This window comes from Mesoplodon densirostris, chromosome 18, assembly GCF_025265405.1.
Source record: "Mesoplodon densirostris isolate mMesDen1 chromosome 18, mMesDen1 primary haplotype, whole genome shotgun sequence".
Classification (NCBI taxonomy): Eukaryota; Metazoa; Chordata; class Mammalia; order Artiodactyla; family Ziphiidae; genus Mesoplodon; species Mesoplodon densirostris.
Genome location: NC_082678.1, coordinates 13,994,669 through 14,011,980, shown reverse-complemented (window position 1 = coordinate 14,011,980; position 17,312 = coordinate 13,994,669). Strand labels below are relative to the sequence as shown.

The 17,312-nt window shown below is 58.4% G+C and overlaps 1 protein-coding gene across 1 annotated transcript; it reads right to left on the bottom strand.

Annotated features, from left to right (window-relative positions):
- Nucleotides 1–372: 372 nt before the first annotated feature.
- Nucleotides 373–6,787, bottom strand: NOTUM (notum, palmitoleoyl-protein carboxylesterase). Its single transcript, XM_060082391.1, has 11 exons — nt 6,456–6,787; nt 5,284–5,336; nt 5,107–5,202; nt 4,519–4,579; nt 4,211–4,269; nt 3,711–3,813; nt 2,849–3,040; nt 2,634–2,734; nt 1,944–2,091; nt 910–957; nt 373–679 (listed from the first exon to the last, which is right to left on the bottom strand). The coding sequence occupies exons 1-11, from the start codon at nt 6,785–6,787 to the stop codon at nt 373–375; spliced, it is 1,500 nt and encodes a 499-aa protein (XP_059938374.1).
- Between the last annotated feature and the right edge of the window lie 10,525 nt (nt 6,788–17,312).

Sequence of the window (17,312 nt, the reverse complement as noted above, 5' to 3'; positions counted from 1 at the left end):
ATATATTTCTTGCTTATTTTTCTTTTTTAAAAAATTAAAGTAATAAAAAAAGTCACTTTATAAAATAATACAAAAGGGCAGGCGAGGCTGGGGGCTGGGCTGGGGGGGGCCTTCTGGGCTCGGGGCTGAGGAATCCAGTGCTTCTGACTCCCCACTGTGGGCTGGAGGCGGGAGTCAGGAGGGAGGGATGGTAGGGGGCCCAGGGCCACAGCTGGGCTGACGGTGGGTCCATCTCAGGCTGGGCCTCCCAGAGGCAGTGGGAAAGAGGCAGTGAAGGCTGCCAGGGGAGGGCATCCAGACCGAGGATGGGGATGGCCGGGGCCCTGCAGCCCTAGGAGGGCAGGAGGGCTTGGAGGGGAGGTGGGCAGGGCCCTAGCTTCCGCTGCTCAGCATCCCCAGCAGTTTACTGGGCTCCAGGCCCTGCTGCTGTGCCACTGTCTGCACGTCGAAGCCCATGTGCATCAGGAACTGGGCCACGTTCATCTCCTGCCCCGTGAACTGGTCCCGGATGGTGGGGCAAGAGGGGTTGCAGTGGGGCCAGGGGCAGCTGTCCACCAGGTGGATGGGGCAGCCTTTCAGGGGCGCTTTGCTGGCCTTGTGGCTGTCGTGGAGGCTTCTGTCCCAGCAGTGCAGTGCCCGGGGCAGTGAGGTCCCCTTTACCTGGATGTCTGTCCAGTGGCTGCAGACAGAAACCCAGGTGGGGGTCACTCAGGTGTGGCCAAAGCAGAGGATGGCACTGCTACCAGTGAATTCTTGCCACACAGTGGGTTGTCTAAGTGATTTTGAAAGCCCCCAAAAGAAGCCAGAGCCGGGGAGGCCGGTGGGCAGGCCTGCTGGGGATGGGGGCACTGCAGATGCTTGGAGTGAGAGGCACCGATGCGAGCTGTCCTGGGGCTTGGCAACACTGACCTTCGGATGATGATCTCGTGGGAGAGGCAGGCAGGGGCAAAGCTGGCCCTGTTGTGGAGAAGACAACCTGTGAGCAACCATGTCCCGCCTGAGCCCTTCCCCACCCCCAAAGCCCACAGGTCACAGCAGCTCCAGCCCCCTCTACTGGGAGGCTGTCCCCTGCCTGGCTCCTACTTCCCTCCTGCCGCTCTGCCAGCCAGTGGCTCCCCCAGGCCTTGTCCCCCCCAGCACACATGCTCCCTACTAGCCCCTGTCCCTTCCAGCCTCCAAATCCTGCTCGGAGTGGGGGCTCTCCTGGACAGGTGAATATTTTGTTTTTCTTTCTTTTTTTTCTTAATATACTTTAGCTTTTAATCAAAGTTTTAGGTTCACATCAAAATTGAATGGAAGGCATAGAGAGCTCCCATTTATCCCCTGCTCTTATACACGCACAGCCTCCCCCATCATCAACAACCCCCACCAGCTGGTACATTTGTTACAATCAATGAACCTACACAATTAACCTACATTACCACCCAGAGTCTGTACATCAGGGTTCACATCAGGGTTCACTCTTACATCAGGGTTCACTCTTGGTGTTGTACGTTCTATGAGTTTGGACAAATGTATAATGCCATGTATCCACCATTGTGGTACCATACAGAGTAGTTCCTCAGGCCTAAAAATCCTGTTCTCCACCTATTCATACCTCTCTCCCCCAACTCCTGGCAACCACTGATCTTTTTACTGTGTCCGTAGTTTTGCCTTTCCCAGGATGGCATAGAGTTGGAATCACACAGCATGTAGCCTTTTTAGATCGGCTTCTTTCACTTGGTAGCACGCCTTTAAGGTTCCTCCTGTCTTTTTGCAGCTCGATCGCTCACTTCTTTCTAGCGCTGGGTAAAATCCCCTTGTCTACATGGACCACAGTTTGTCACGTACTCAAGGACCCCTTGGCTGCTTCCTGTTTTCCACCTTTGAGGTCTCTCTTTTTAAGTCAAGTGGTTTACTGTATATTTGGGGTCGGGGCTGAGTGGGGTCCCCAACACACTCACGGCACGTCCTTGAGTGTGTTCCGCAGCTCACGGCCCAGGTTTTGGATGTACAGCCACTGGCCCTCCTGCACCGGCTGCCCCGTGAGGTGCACATTGTCCACAGTCAGCTGGGCCTCGTCAAACAGCCACTGTACCACGAACACCGGGCCTGGGGGGACGGCTCAGATGGGCCTCGCCTCGGGGCTCTGCCCCCCACCCCAGGCTCAGGGGCCCGAGGCCGCAGTCAGCTCCATAGCAGGCTCACAGGCCAACTGGGCTCTCTGTGCAGGGTGCCGGCCGCCAGCATCCCCAGCACCCTTCCTTGAAGAGATGCCTTGTTCCCTCCCCGCACCTTGGCCTGGCTCCCAGGGACTCCACTTTGACCAAAACATGGTGATGATGTCCCTTCAAGTGTGGGGCTGGGGCGAACAGCCAAGGCCCCACACAGGGGCAGAACTGGGATCCAGCTCCAAAGCACGTTCCTCACCGTGGACGTGGAAAGCATGACTAGCCATCCTGGTTTGTCGCAAACCAAGTGGACTTTTAGTGCTGAGACCAGGAAAGTCCCAGCCAAGCCCAGAGGACTTTGTCACCCATCCCAGGTGGGACAGTGGTCTCTGGGCCTAGCCTCTGAGGGCTGGACTCCAGGCTGGGTTTCCAGCAGGTGCAGATAGTCTAAACCGCCCCCCGCCGCCCCATATGCCCACTCACAGCGCAGGGTTGGGTAGACTTTGTAGCCAAAGAAGCAGTTCCACTCCTCGCCCTCCTTGAACTGGCGCCTACAGCGCTCCGGGACCACCCCATTCCAGTACCTAGGCCACATGCTGCAGGTTAGGCTGCCCCTGGCCCCCCATGAGCTTCTCCACCCACAGATGCCACCACACCCCAGGCCCTCTGCACAGGATGGGCCCTCCCTCCCAGGGCACCTGATGCCCCGGCGGATGGCCTCCGTGGGCGCGCAGGTGATGGTGTCAATGCAGTCTGTGCGGCGGTACTGCTTGTTGTCCAGGAACCAGCCAGAGTCAGCCAGGCCCCGCACCTGGATGGCTGGATAGCCCAGCTCCTCCAGCTGCTCGGCCACGCGGTCCACGTTCAGCAGCACTCCTGTGCCCCCCGCGCTACAGGGAAGGCGGGATGTCAGGCCAGGCAGATGAGGAGGACACTCACCCACCAGGGCCCACCCAGCCCCAAGCCCATCCCCAAGCCCCTCCCCGAGCGGGCAGGGATCTGAGAGCATTCTGAGCTGCCAACACGTTCTGTGTTCATGTGTAAGTCACCTGGGCCCTTCAAGGTCTTGGAGGCAGAGAAGGGCTGGCAGAGCTCCTGGCACTGACCCAGCGCTAAGTGTCAGGTCATCCCACTTCCTCCCACCCCTCCTTCCCTTCCTCTCTCTCGCTCTCTGTTTCCTTATCTGAAAATTAAGATGAACTAGGTGGCCCAGGCCCCTCCGTCCATTCCTTGGATGTCCCCTGGGTCCCCTACATGCCTGCTGGGATACAGTGACCAGCAGGTGTGATCCTGCCTACAGGGACCCCAGCCCTGGTGGTACATGGGTTCACAGCTAACCCCTAACCAACTGCCTAGGTCACTGCAGTCCAAGGCTTCCCTCACACCCAACAACCATGGACCCAGAAGCATCCCCTGGACAGCTTCCAGCTACATGGCACCTGGGAGCCGAACCTCTGAGATGCCCCGTGATGCTGAGCCTCCCAGTCATGCATCTGCCCTGGCTCAGCCCCATCTTCTCCCTTCCATCCACACTCCCACTCCAGCCCCTGCCCAGCCCACCTGCTCCCTGCCAGCAGCAGCACCTTGGCCCCGCTCAACCCTTTGCCCAGGAGCTCTCGCACAACCTCCTGGATGATGAGGGCGCCCATGAAGGCGTACTCGTCTGCACAGAGAAGGAGGGTGGCTTCGAGTGGGGGCCTGGACACAGAGCAAGGCCTCCCACCCCCAGCTTGGCAGAAGGAGGGGTATAGCTGGGGGTCTGGAGGGTCTTAGAGGGGATGGGAACAGGGGCTGGGTAGACTAGAGGGAGGTGGGTTAGGTGCACAAGGCTGTGCTGGGGGCCCTCCCGCAGGGAACACCCAGGAGTGAGGACCCTCCGGGGCCAGGCCAGCCATGGACAAGCCAGGCAATGGGTGCTGAGGGCAGGCACCCTGGGACACACTATCAAAGGGTTAGAGGGAGATACAAGGCTGAAAGTCTGTATTTCTCCAGAAGCTCCGTCCTCCCTGCCCTGCCTCTGTTGGGGGTGGGGGGGAGTTGGGGGAAGGCAGGGGACTCACTCTTCTCAGACTTGGATGAAGCCCCACTCCAGACATCGCTGGAGCAGTAGGGGATGAAGCTGTGACACAGGGATGGTGTGAGCCCGCCATGCTTCTCTGTTGCCCGAGGACCCCAGGAAGGACCACCCTCCTCAGGAAGGACTCCTGAGGACAGGAACCCCCTAGGAAGACCTCTCCCAGGACCAGACCCCCTCAAGGATGGGATCCCCAAGGATGGACTCCCCCCTAAGAACCTCTTAGGAAGGATCCTCCAGGAAGGACCCCCAAGGACAGGACCCCCAAGGAAAGACCTTCCAGCTCCCTCTTACACCATGTTGGCGTTCCACCAGTGGGGGTTCTCCTCTGGCTGGGAGGACAGGATCCCCGTGCCTGTGGCAGGGGAGAATAGAGGCAGTGGGTCTTTCTGGTGGGAGGGGGGCATGCAGGGGTGAGGACTACAGGAAGGTGTGGGGCTGTGGGAGCATCCTACTTGGCCACAGCAAGGAGGTGGGTGGTGACACCCACCTGAACCAAGGTGGCTGGGGAAGTGGGGAATGAATGGATGGGTTTAGTTACTCCACGGAGCCCCCATGGCCAGGATGACCAGCCAGGCTGTGACATCTGGACATGGCCCTGAACCTCCCCCCTTCCACCAGATACTTTGACCTAGGGACCAGCTGTGTACTGCACAGCCAGGGTGAGCCCTGGGAAGTTACCTGTGGAAGAAGAATGAAAGGTGAGAATGAATGATCCCTAACTTTGAGGTGGGGGGATGGATGGGGTGGGGCCTCTCTGGGCCTCTAGGGAGTGAAAGAGGAGGAGCTTCTTCCAGGACTTCCAATTGTGAGCCCCTTCCCGTGCCACACCCCCCACCCCCTGCCTCGTGGGGGCTCCTGGTCAGTTCCTGGCACGCTGACCTGTTCGAGTGAGCGGCCAGTCCTTGGAGCTCATGAGGCGCCGCATGGTGTCATATCGGGAGTCGCAGTTCTCCCGGTTGAAGCAGTACCAGCCTCCTGCGGGCACAGCCACCACCTCAGGGTCCAGTGCCCAGTGGACCCCACCCCCACCCCGCCACCTCCGCACCTAGGACGCACCTTCCAGAAACAGTAGCCATCGCCGGCTGCCCTTGGATTCCTTCAGGTAGTAGCTGCAAGGGAAGTGGGCGGAGCGGGCGGTCAGCTGGGGCTGCAGGGCCCAGCTCCAGGAAGGAAGGGGTCATTCCACCTGTCGCCGGGCGCGCGCGGACCGCACGGGGGCGCCAGCGGCCAGGCCCCCGCAGAGCGCGCCCGGCCCGGCCAGCCAGTCCCGGGAGGTGGCGCTCGCGGGGCGGGGAAGGGCGGCGAGGGGTTGTGTGGTCCGTGGAAAATCCCCACGGCCCGCCCCGCGAGAGACCCGCTGTAACCTCGGCGCCGGCGGCCGGGCGGGGGTGGGGGGGTCTTCGCTGGGGCTCGGAATCCTCCTGGGACGCGCAGTGGCGCTTGGAGAGTGAAAAGCACTCTCGCTGGAGGAGTGTGCGTGGGGCAGGGGCACTGGGGTAGGCGCGCGTGGAGGGGCGAGGGCGCCACCGAGGCAGGGTCGCACCCTTCCTTCCGAGACCCGACCTAACGTCCAGTTCCTCGGGCTGTGGAGTCGCTGAGGGCATGGGCGCCCCCAACCCCTCCCCAACCCTCAGCCTCGCATTCTTTTTTATCTGCTTCCGTCTGGAGAGGGGTGAATGCTGCACCCCAGGTCCTTCTGTCCCACCTGCGCCCCCTGCCTGTCCCTCTGGCTGGCTGGGCTCCCTGGCAGTCCCGGCAGCAGCAGGGAGCAGACGGGGCGAGTAGAGCTGGGGTGGGGGTGGGGGTACGGCAGGACTCTCCCCGCCCCCTGTGTCGCCTCCTCCTGCTGGAGCCAGGGCCACTCGCGGACTGCCATCTCCCCGCCCAGGGAACGAAGGACGCGAGCACAGGGGCTGGGCACCAGTGGCCGAGGGGTCAGTGCCCGGGCTGGCCCGCGACCAGCGCTGCCAGAGCTGCCCCACCCCCCGCGCGGCAAGCCTCCGAGCAGGACCCTCCCCGGGGCCAGCGCCTCCGAGACCCGACGGGAGCCCTTTCCCCTGTGGGCGAGCACCGCTGCGGCCAGCAGGGAGGGTCCGGTGCAGAGACTCCGTGCGTCTGAGCAGGGACCGGGAGGCGGGTGGTGCGAACCCGCCGGCGACGAGGCGGCCCGCGGCCCCGAGGCCAGCGGCGGGGGCGCGCCGGTCGCGGCGGGCGGGTGCGGGCCTTACCCGGCCGAGCTGCCGTCGTTGCAAGTCACCGACGTGTTGAGCAGGAGGTGCAGGCGCAGGTCCTCGTTGAGCTGCTGCGCCGAGCAGGGGTACAGGGACTGCGCCAGGCTCTTGACCTGCGCCATGAAGCTGTCCATGTTGCCTTCCACGGCCGTGAAGTCCAGCGGGAAGCTCTCCACCGGCTGCCCGGCCGCCGTCGCCGCCTCGGCCCGCGGCGGGGGCGGCGGCGGGGGTGGCTGCTGGCCGCGGCGCCGCCAGGTCTTCCTGCCCTCGCCGCCCCCGGCCCAGTGCAGCAGGCCCAGCAGCAGCAGCACGCGCACCCCTCGGCCCATGGCCGCGCTGCTCGGGCCCGCGGCCACCTGCGGAGAGCGGGCGGCCTTGAGGCGGCGCGGCGGCGAGGGCGCCGGGCCGGGGGCGCCCGGGCCGCGGGGCGCCAGCCGCGCCTGCTCGTTCGCCCCGCTCCCTGCGTTGGGCTCGGCAGAGGAGGCGAGGGCGGCTCGGCGTCGAGGCTCTCGGGCCGGGCGCCGTCGGCCTGGGCAGCTGGGGCTCCGCGCGCGGCCGGCCGAGGGCAGCGCAGGGTCTGGGTGCGCTGGCTCCGGCCCGCGCCAATGAGCGGCGGGGGCCGAGCCTGGGCGTAGTTTGCGGGGGCCGCGGCGGCCCGGGTGCCCGCGCCTTAGAAGTGCCGCCGCCGCCGCCGCCCGGGCTCGGCGGAGGGGGAGGGGGCCGCGCTCGCTCTTTTCTTGGCGGAGGCATCGCCTTTTCTTCCCAAACCGCAAGCCTGACGGAGGGGCCTGGACTATCCCGCCGCGGCCGCCGGAGGCGCTCCCGGCCCGGCTCCGTGGGGGGCAGCGCGGCCCGGCGGCCCCGGCGGCTCATTCATCGCGGCCAGCCCGGCGCCGCCGCCCCCGCCCCCGGGCGACTGGAAGGGGCGGAGCGGGGGGGCCGGTGGGGAAGAAGCGGGGCTTTTCCGCGCGGGGGGAGCTCCGTCCGCCACGGGGCGGGTCGGCCCGACGGGCTGGGGGCACAGGGGGAGCGCTCACCTGAGCCGCCGGGGTCCCCTCGCCCCCGCCGCCCAGGCCCACAGCAACCCACGGGCGACCAGGACCCCGCTCCGCAACCCCCACCCCGAACCGGCCCGGAGCCCCGCGCTCACCGCGGCCGGCGAGGGCGGCCCCGCGGCCCCGGCTCCTCGGCGTCGCTCGCCCAGCGCCAGCCTGCTGGTACGCCCGGCTCGGCTGCCTCCCCTCTGGCGCTGGCGCGGAGCCTCCCGGGACTTTTATCCAGCGGGGCCCCCGGGATCAAAGCGACGGCGGACACAGGGCTCCGCGCCGAGGGGCCGGCACCAGAGGCGCCGGGGCCTCCCGGAGGAGCGGACAGGTGTGGTGCGAGGCCCCGGCGCCCTCGGCGACCTGCGGGAGGGACTGGGCGCCGCAGCACGGCGCCACGGGGGAGTCGCCCTGTCCCGCGCCTGGGTGGACAGATTCTGGGCGGCCCTCGGAGGGCAGAGGGAGTGCTGCCACTTATGCAGGTCGGTGGGCCTCAGGGCGGGGTCCTGGATCCTCCCCGCGTGCGCCCTCGCTTTGCGCCCCATGCCAAGGACCCCCAAGAACCTCTCCCGCAGTCCCAGCCGCCCCTGCGGTGGTCGAGGATGGAAGAACTGCCGGCTTGGTTTCTGTTCAGTGACCTCCAAGCAACGTAGTGCATCTGCCCCATCACTTCACCTTCCCAGCGCACCTCACTGGGGACAGAAGGAGATTCCTCCTCAGAAATCAAAAGGGGGTGAGGGGGCAGCTGTTTACTTAGGAGGCTTCCTCCCGGCTAGGTGGGCAGACAAAAGAAAAAAAAAGGGCATTTATTTGCCCTCCACACACACACACACAAAGTGCCATAGACAGCTTTGGTAGACCTCTCATTCCCCTCCCAGCCACAGCTCCGTGGATGTCATTACGCTACTGTAAAGACAGGAAACAGACCTTGGCTTTTGGGTCTAGAGCTGGGGCAGAGCTTCCTGAGCTCCCTCCTAATTCGGGGCAGTGGGGAGGCTGTGTCCCCTGGCAGGCACCTGCAGCCCCTCTGGGGCAGGAGAATAGAGGTTGCCAGAGCCTCTGGCAGCACCGGGGACCCTGCCCCTGCCTTTGCCTCCTGAGCTGTCCTCCTCACCAGTCCCTGGGCTGAGTAATGGGCTGAGGGTTAAAAAGTTACAACACCCACCCCGTGCACAGACACAGCAGGTTACTCTGGCCAGGCTCTCAGAAGACAAAGTGGGAGACCAGACAGGGTCCTTGAGAGCTGCTGTGTGAGGTTTAAGCAGTAACTTAAACCTCAAAGCCTAACATCAGGCTGAGGTGCCCCAGAGGTCGGCCTTGGCTGGGGTCACTCAGTGAAAGGGAGAACAGGCTGTGACAAAAAGAGGTCCTCCCCACAAGCTCCTGTGGTGCAGCTGGGCACCCATTTTCCTGATGAGGGGAACTGAGACTCAGACATGCCAGCAGAAGGGCTGAGAGTGAGCTCTGTTCATTTGGAAATCCACACTTGCCACCCTCCTGTCTTCAGGTCAGTATATAGGCCCTGCGTGGGACTGGCCAGAGGCAGGCATTTCAAACACAGGTCCCCCACACGAAGGTGTTCCTAGGCATGGGGGAGAACACGCCCCAGGAACCCTCTACGTCTAGGAGCCTGTTATATTCCAAGTCCCAGGCAGGGAAATGCTGCTTCCAGCCGGATGGCAAGACTGCGTAGGGTTGTACTTCACATGGACCTGGCTCTGAGCCATTTCCTGGCAGGAGATCCTGGGCAAGGCCCGTGACCTCTCTGTGTGCCTCTGTTTCCTCTTCTTTAAAGCGGGGCAATGACCGTACCTCCATCAGAGGGCTGTTGTGGGATTACGGGAGCCCATGCATGAAAGTGCTCGGTGCTGTGGGAATGGCAGTTACAGTTGCCAATGAAATTCCGGTGCGAGGCAGGAGCATGCATGTTGGACTCGCTAGTATTGCTGTAATGAGATTTAGCCTGCACTTCGACCGAAATGAATTCGTTTGATTTATTCAACCCTACTAGCAGAAGTGAAGAGTCTTCCCCAGAACTTCCCTGTCCTTCTGTGTCTCTGCCTTCCCCACACCCTCTCCTTTAAGCTTTAGACCCTCAACTCAGACTCTTGGTGGTGACAGCCCCTGAGAGAGCCTTCCTTGGCTGTTCATACTGCATCCTTCTCTCGACTCAGACAGACTGGCTCTGTCCTTGGGCTCCCTCCCCTCAAGGGCCAGCTTTACCTTCTGCACCTCAGACTCCCCCAACTCAGAGTTTTCAGCTCCCAAAATCTAGGAGGGGGTTCCTAGGACAGCAGGTTCTGTCAGCTGCTCAGCTCTGGGCCTCTGCTTCCAGGCTGCCTGCACTCAGCCCAGAGGCCACTGTGGCCTTGACACATGGGAGGAAGGGGAACCTGGTTGAACAGCAGCAGTTCAGATAACACCTCACATCCACTAGGATGGCTGTGATCAAAAACATGGAAAACAGGGAATTCCCTGGTGGTCCAGTGGTTAGGACTCGGCGCTTTCACTGCCGAGGGCCCGGGTTCAGTCCCTGGTCAGGGAACTAAGATCCTGCAAGCCATGTGGTGTGGCCAGAAACAAATGGAAAACAGCAAGCATTGGTGAGGATGTGGAGAAACTGGAGCCCGTGCATTGCTGGCGGGAACATAAAATGGTACAGCCACTATGGAAACAGTTTGGTGGCTGTTCAATAAATTACATGTATAATTATCACATGACTCAGCAATTCCACTCCTAGGTATAATCCCAAAAGAGATGGAAGCAGGTGTTCAAACAAAAACTTGACCATCAATGTTCACAGCAGCAGTACTCACTATAGCCAAAAGGGGGAAACAACCCAAACGTCCATAATGGATAAAATGGATAAATAAGATGTGGTCCATTCATACAATGGACTATTATTCAGTCATAAAAAGGAACAAAGTACTGACACATTGCTATGACACAGACGAACCTTAAAAACATTAAGGTAAGTGAAATAAGCCAGAAACAAAAGGCCACATATCTTATGATTCCATTTACATGAAATATGCAGAATAGGCAAATCTACAGAGATAGGAAAGCAGACTTTTGGTTGCCAGGGGACAGGGAGGAACAGGGAGTGACTGCTAATGGGTACAGGGTTTCTTTTTGGGGTGATGAAAATGTTCTAAAATTGACCATGTTGATGGTTGCATAACATTGTGAATGTACTAAATGCCATGGAATTGTACACCTTGAAGTGGTTTTATATTACGAATTTTACCTAAAAAAACCCAAACACCAATGGGTCTAACCAGTGATGGTCAGCAGGCTGGGCCTGAGGCACCAGGTGACTGGCAGGGATGCGGGGCAGGTGAATGAACGTGGTGGGCTGGTCCCACCCTGGAGATCCTGCTGGGACATGGGATGTGCATGCCCCCATTCACTCATTAGACTGATGTCTGTGGGGCCCACACACTGAGGGATGTAGCTGCAGGGCTGAGAGCCTATCTCTGCATTCAGGGCCTGGCTCTGCTGCTGCTGGGCCTGCAGCTGGCTCTCTGAACCTCAGGCTTGTTATGTGTAAGGTGGAGACGAGAATACTACCTGCCTTCCAGGGTCATGAGAGCATGAAATGAGGCAGGACTTGTTTGATAGTTATTGCTCCCTGGTGGATGCTGGCCATCCTTCAGGGACCAAGGTAGACTGTGGTCCTGGGTACAGGGGGCTCGTGGAATGTCTGGAGGGCCAACACTCAAGCTTGAGGAGGAGAAGCAGGAACAATGTCCCAAACTGCCTTGTTGCAGTGGTCCCATGGGCCATGGACACCACATATGCTGGACATGGGACCCACCCTTCTGCTTACCAGCCCCCCACCACATTGCCATGTCCAGGGTGGGTTCTGTATCATTCCTGCCGCTTGGCTTCCTGGCTCCCATTCAGGTGGGCTGCAGGTGCTTCTGGTCAAGCTTAGATCTCATGCATGCCCAGGTGCAAGGAGGCCTGGGAAAATGAGAGCCCAGAGGGGGGCCTCTGCCTATTTCAGAGCGACATCCCCAGGTACAGGATGGGGGTTCAGGGGCTGGTCCCTTGGGGAGGAAGATATAGGGGAGGGAGCACAGAGGGGGCCAATGAGACTTGTGGTCCATACATGGACATGTGCCCAATTCCTGGGAAGGGGGCGTCAGAGATGGCACATTTCAGGAAGCAAGAGTTAGGGCCTGAGTTGAGGCAGGCTTTGGGCCCAGGCTGGCAGGCAGGCCCTGGGGAGGAAGGTATGGTGGGGACAGTCAGTGGTACAGGGGATCCCACCTGGGACTGGGCCTTCAGGTCCTCAGGATGTCCAGGAGCTCCAGACCCAGTGCCCTTGCCTGGACTTGGGACGGCCCCATATCACACAGCCAGCTCCTTCCTGGGGATCCCCGAGGGCCCTGAGCCCAGGGCTCCAAGAGCACAAGGCTGTTCTGTGCTGCAGCTGCTGCCTGCCGTCTGGGGCCCAGCTGTTGCCTGGGGGCCTCAGCCGCCCCGCCTCACACAACCACCTGGGCGGCTCTGCATCCCAGCTGCTGGCCTCTGAGGCCCAGGAGGGCAGGGAAGTGGGGCAGACCACTGCACTCCCCCCAGTGGCTTGCCCTGAATGGAGACCCTGCTCCATAGCCAGGCAAGAGCCCACTGCTGGCTCTGAGCTGGGGGAGGGGCCTCAAGCTCAGGCCATGCAATTACAGAGCTTGAACCCTTTTGGTTTCCCCGAGCCCCCCCATCCATCAGCAGGAACCCCCCTTGCCTCACATCCTGGGGCCTTGATGAGAAAAGTCCATTGGAGCCATCTGGTGCAGGGGCAGGGGAAGGTGGGGCTGGGACCACCTGGTCAGTTACAGGCTTTAATAGACAGCTCCTAGGCATGATGCCAGAAGAAGTCCTCTCCTGGGACTCGGTGGCCATTTGCAGGCCTGGCCTGAGCAGCCTTGGGGTCACCTGCAGAAGAGACCCACACACACCTCACCCTATGACTGTGGGAGTCAGAGCCCCCTTTACTTATGGGTGAGAGCGGGAGGAAGCTGAGTGTCAGATGCTCCTGCCACTCTGCTGCAAACCCCACCCTCCGGTGCCTGGTGAACAGAGGACAAGTAACGTTTTCTGGCCCCAGGCTCGACCCCTGGGAGCCAGCTTCTGAGAGTCCCTGCCCCAGCCCACCCCCCTCACACAGCCACACCTGGCTTGTGGACAGTCCTGGCTGGAGAACCCTCCTGGATGCCAACCCACAGCTGACCTCAGCTAACTGTGGAGTGTCAGGGTCCACCTGGGTCCACCTGGAACCAGCCATATTCCAAAGCTGGGGGGAGGAAGGTCATGGGGATGGGAGGGGCTTCCTACACATCTGTGTAGACGGCGCTTCTTGGGGTGTCACCAGAGTGTCTCCAAAGTGCCAGCCCATACTCCTCACTGTATAGGTGAGAGGGCGTTGGGGAAGTCAGGCTGCCCCAGGCCCACGGGGAGGGCGGGAGACAGCTCCTCCTTAGCTCTCCCAGCTGCTGGCTCTGCTGAGCCCTAATGAGCTCCAGCCGCCTGGTCCCCATCCATGCAGCCTGCTGGTCCTCAGTGCCTGCTGCAATAGCGGCTGCAGGCCAGGGAGGCCTGGCCGGCCTTGTGACCTTCGGCCCTCCCTCCCTCCCACCCTGTGATCCGCACGTGGCCTCTGGGGAGGCAGAAACAAACCCTCAGATCTGCCACTGGGAACCTTTCAGCGCCAGGGACTTCAAAGGGGGCAGCAGGGCAGCGGGGGGTGGCGGATGCTTCTCTTAAAGGGCCACACCACTGTTTAATTCAAAGCAGAGCCTGGGAACAGCTGTCAAGCCGCTGCCTGGGAGGGAGGAAGACGAGGTGAGGAGGAGCAGGAAGGTGGCCTTCCCTGTCCTCTCCAGACCCCAGTGTGTTTGCTTACAGAACTGGTTAGAGGGCTGTGGGGACTATGCTGAGCACTTTCCTTATACCATATGGCAGAAGCACCACCACCCTCCACCTAGGAGTCAGGATCCATTTCTCAGAGGAGAATGCTGAGGGCCCAGAAAGCTCCTGAGTCAAGGGCATTGATTATTCTGCCAGCGGGTAGGGTGGCAACGTAGAAACGCAGCTCATTTCGTGAAATCGATAGTGTGATCTCTCTTGCATGTGTGAGAACGAGCCGAGGTTCTTACCTGTCCAGGTGTCTGCCCTGCCTGGACGCCACCGACTGAGACCAGATGTAGGGCAGCTCCATGCACGGGGGAAGGGTCCCTGACGATCTCACACTCACCCACCGGAGCCCTGGCCCAGGCTTGTCTGCTGGGGGTGAGGGGGCAGATGATGGAAAACAGCTGCCCAAGGGGCTCCACCAAACGAGAAACCCAGGCAGAGGGTGGCAGGTGGGATGCGGTCAGGGAAGCCCCCCAGCAGGTGATATGTGGGCATAGCCCTCATGACGTGAGGGAGCTGAGGACAGGCTTGGGGAATGGGCTGAGTGAGGCTGTGAGGTGGAGAGCGGTGAGAGTGAGCAGCACGCAGCCACCAGGAAGTTACGTTTTTTTCTTTGGCAGTGGAAAGCCACTGCCTTATTGATAATACAGATAAACTCCCAAAGGATCTATGCTGGAAAGTAGATTTTTAAGGGACTTCCCTGCTGGCACAGTGGTTAAGAATCCTCCTGCCAATGCAGGGGACACAGATTCGAGCCCTGGCCCGGGAAGATCCCACATGCCGCGGAGCAACTAAGCCCGTGCGCCACAACTACTGAGCCTGCGCTCTAGAGCCCGTGTACCACAACTACTGAAGCCGGCGCGCCTAGAGCCCGTGCTCCGCAACAAGAGAAGCCACCGCAGTGAGAAGCTTGCGCACCACAACAAAGAGTAGCCCCCGCTCTCCACAACTAGAGGAAGCCCGCACACAGCAATGAAGACCCAACACAGCCAAAAATAAATAAATAAATAAAATAAATTTATTTAAAAAATATATTTTAAGCTGATTAAATTTAAACTGCAATTTTACCACAATTATATATATCTTTACATACATATTTTTAAATGCATTCGGCTGGACTGTAAGCATAGCGTGGGGCAGGGCTGTGCCTCCGTGGGCCCAGCTCAGAAGAGCCTCAGAAGCCACTTGCTCTGAGAATGAGCCACAACTTTCCCAAAGAGACAGGTTCGAGGCACTTCGGTTCCCAGGTCAGCCCAGCCATGGGCTTTTTAAGTTTAACCTATGACCTGAAGTCCTAATAGAACCACAGTTTGGGACATTGTTTTTTTGGAAAATACAGCCTTGGTCCCACCAGGGGCACCCCACCCCAGCATTCAGGTGGGACGCAGGCCAACCATGAAAGAATTCTGTGCAGCCTGGGATGAGGACCCCAGCCTCACCTTCTGACTGGGCTCAGGGCTTCCCACAGCTACTGGGGGGAACTGCTGCCTGTGATGTTCTGTCTGGCTCACCTGCATTGACCTCCACCTCCCTGGGTCGAGTTTTACAGATGAAGAATGGAGGCCCAGGCAGCCAGGAGGTGTCAAAGCTCTGCCTGGTGCAGGTAGGGGAGCCTGGACCCCATGCCCTGACCACTCCCTAGGCTGCCTGGATGCTGTGACGGCCTATAGGATGTCCAGGACTTTGTACTCTGGATGTACCGCACTGTGGAGGGGAGCGGAGTTAGATGTGGTCCCAGAGTGGGTCATGTAGGCTGCAGAGAAAAGAACAAATGACGGTATGTTCTGTGTCACCTGCTGTGTAAGAAGGAAGGAGAGGAAGAATCCGCATCTGTGTCCACGTAGCCTCTGATACACGCATGTGCTCATCTTTGTAAAAAGGCAGGAAAGCTACCGCAGAACCAGATTAGTTCTTATGGGGGGTGAGTGGGAGTGGATGAAGAAGGAGGACCCTTTTCTGGCTTTGTGTCATTTTATACTTATAACTTTTGAATCAAATAATATTCAAATCAAATAATAAATAAATATTTTTCGTAATCAAAATATAACAATGAATCAAAAAAGAGTGAAAAAGACCCTAAAATTCAGTAATAAATGAACATGTGTATCCAATTAACATAACCACACAGAAAAAAATAATTAATTCAAGTAATTTTGAACACAATACTCTGTATTTCTTTTGTGCGATATATTCTGAGGACAAAAATAACTACAAAGAAATCTTGAGATTTCCTTAGTAAGTCTGGTTACTGGCAGGATTGTTGTAGTAATTCCAAAGCTATTTGGAGGGTTGTTGTTTTTTAAATATTTATTTATTTATTTGGCTGCACCGGGTCTTAGTTGCAGCATGCGGGAATCTTCGTTGCGGCATGTGGGATCTTTTAGTTGCAGCATGCATGCGGGAGCTAGTTCCCTGACCAGGGATCAAACCCGGGCTCCCTCTATTGGGAGTGCGGAGTCTTAACCACTGGTCCACCAGGGAAGTCCCTGAAGGGTACTTTGGAACAGAGCAAATTAATAAATATATTGATGCTGCTGAAAACAAGGGTTCTCACTGTGGATAAGGGGATATTTGGTTGTGCCTTTTTTTTGTAGATTGAAAATGGTTGAATATTGGCAATTTCATACAATTCAACCAAATATAAATATGGAAGGAAGGAAGAAGACTGAGGGGTGGTGAATTCAGGATGCTAGTTCTGTCCCCTGAGAGGGCCTACAAAGCAGAGGCAGACCAGTAGCAATGAACATGCTCAGCTCCAGACTTTGGATTCTAAATCTCATTCCCCTCAAAAAGGGACTAGGGGGCCTCCCTGGTGGCGCAGTGGTTGAGAGTCCGCCTGCCGATGCAGGGGATACGGGTTCGTGCCCCGGTCTGGGAGGATCCCATATGCCGCGGAGCGGCTGGGCCCGTGAGCCATGGCCGCTGGGCCTGCGCGTCCGGAGCCTGTGCTCCGCAACGGGGGAGGCCACAACAGTGAGAGGCCCGCATACCGCAAAAAGAAAAAAAAAAAAAAAAAAAAAAGGGACTAGGGCTTCCTTGAGAAACGGCATTCAGAGCTGGGGCAGGGACATCCTGGGTAAGCCTAAAATACTTCCTTGTGGCTGAAGTGATGAAGTGCTCAGAGAACATCACAAACATCGAAAAGACGCAGGAAAGATGTGAGTGCTACAGGCGACTGTAGAGTAGCTCGGAGTGTGGTATCAATGACAGATCTCCCAATGTTGTATCACAGTTCGGTGGTGAAGTAACAGAGTGGCCTTGCTCTTGAGAAATACACGCTGAAGTATTTAGTGGCAGAGGTGTACAAAGTCTCCACTTACTCTCAGGTGGTTCAGAACATATATACATATATATGGAGAGAGAGAGAGATAATGATGATGAAGCAAATGGGCGACATGTAAACAACTGGAGAGTCTGTCTAAGAGGTATGCAGGAGTTCCTTTTACTGTTCTTGCAACTCCTACGTTTGAAATTATATGAAAATAAAAAGTCACTGACCCCCACCCAAGGGAGCACAGGAGCCAGCTTAAAGGGGGTGTGTGTCTCACTGGCCAAATTTGGATCAAATTTGAGCATCAAAAAGAATAACTGAATGAAGAAAAAGAATCTATGAGTTCATATTAATATTTAGGAATTAAAAAAAATTCTTGACCAAAAAATGCCTATTAAATGTAGAGGAATGATAAAGTTGGAAGGTTGTGATTTTGCACCATAAATGTAATGATGGATTTGGGCAATGACCATCAACTGATGCTAAAACCACTGGGTAAATGGTTCTTGGAAAAACATCATATTTGTGCTCTCAAAGAATTACCCCACACATAGCTTATTCAGTCTACACAGGACCTGGAACATGGAGGTTCAGTCTGCATGTCCCCACTAAGGGGACAAACTG

Excerpts from the sequence above, each read along its gene's own strand:
- NOTUM (XM_060082391.1), bottom strand. The coding sequence starts at position 6,787 with ATGGGCCGAGGGGTGCGCGTGCTGCTGCTGCTGGGCCTGCTGCACTGG. Across the intron at positions 5,203-5,283 it reads ATGGCTACTGTTTCTGGAAG|GAGGCTGGTACTGCTTCAAC; the intron begins GTGCGTCCTAGG and ends CTGTGCCCGCAG. Across the intron at positions 3,814-4,210 it reads TTCATCCAAGTCTGAGAAGA|ACGAGTACGCCTTCATGGGC; the intron begins GTGAGTCCCCTG and ends TTCTCTGTGCAG.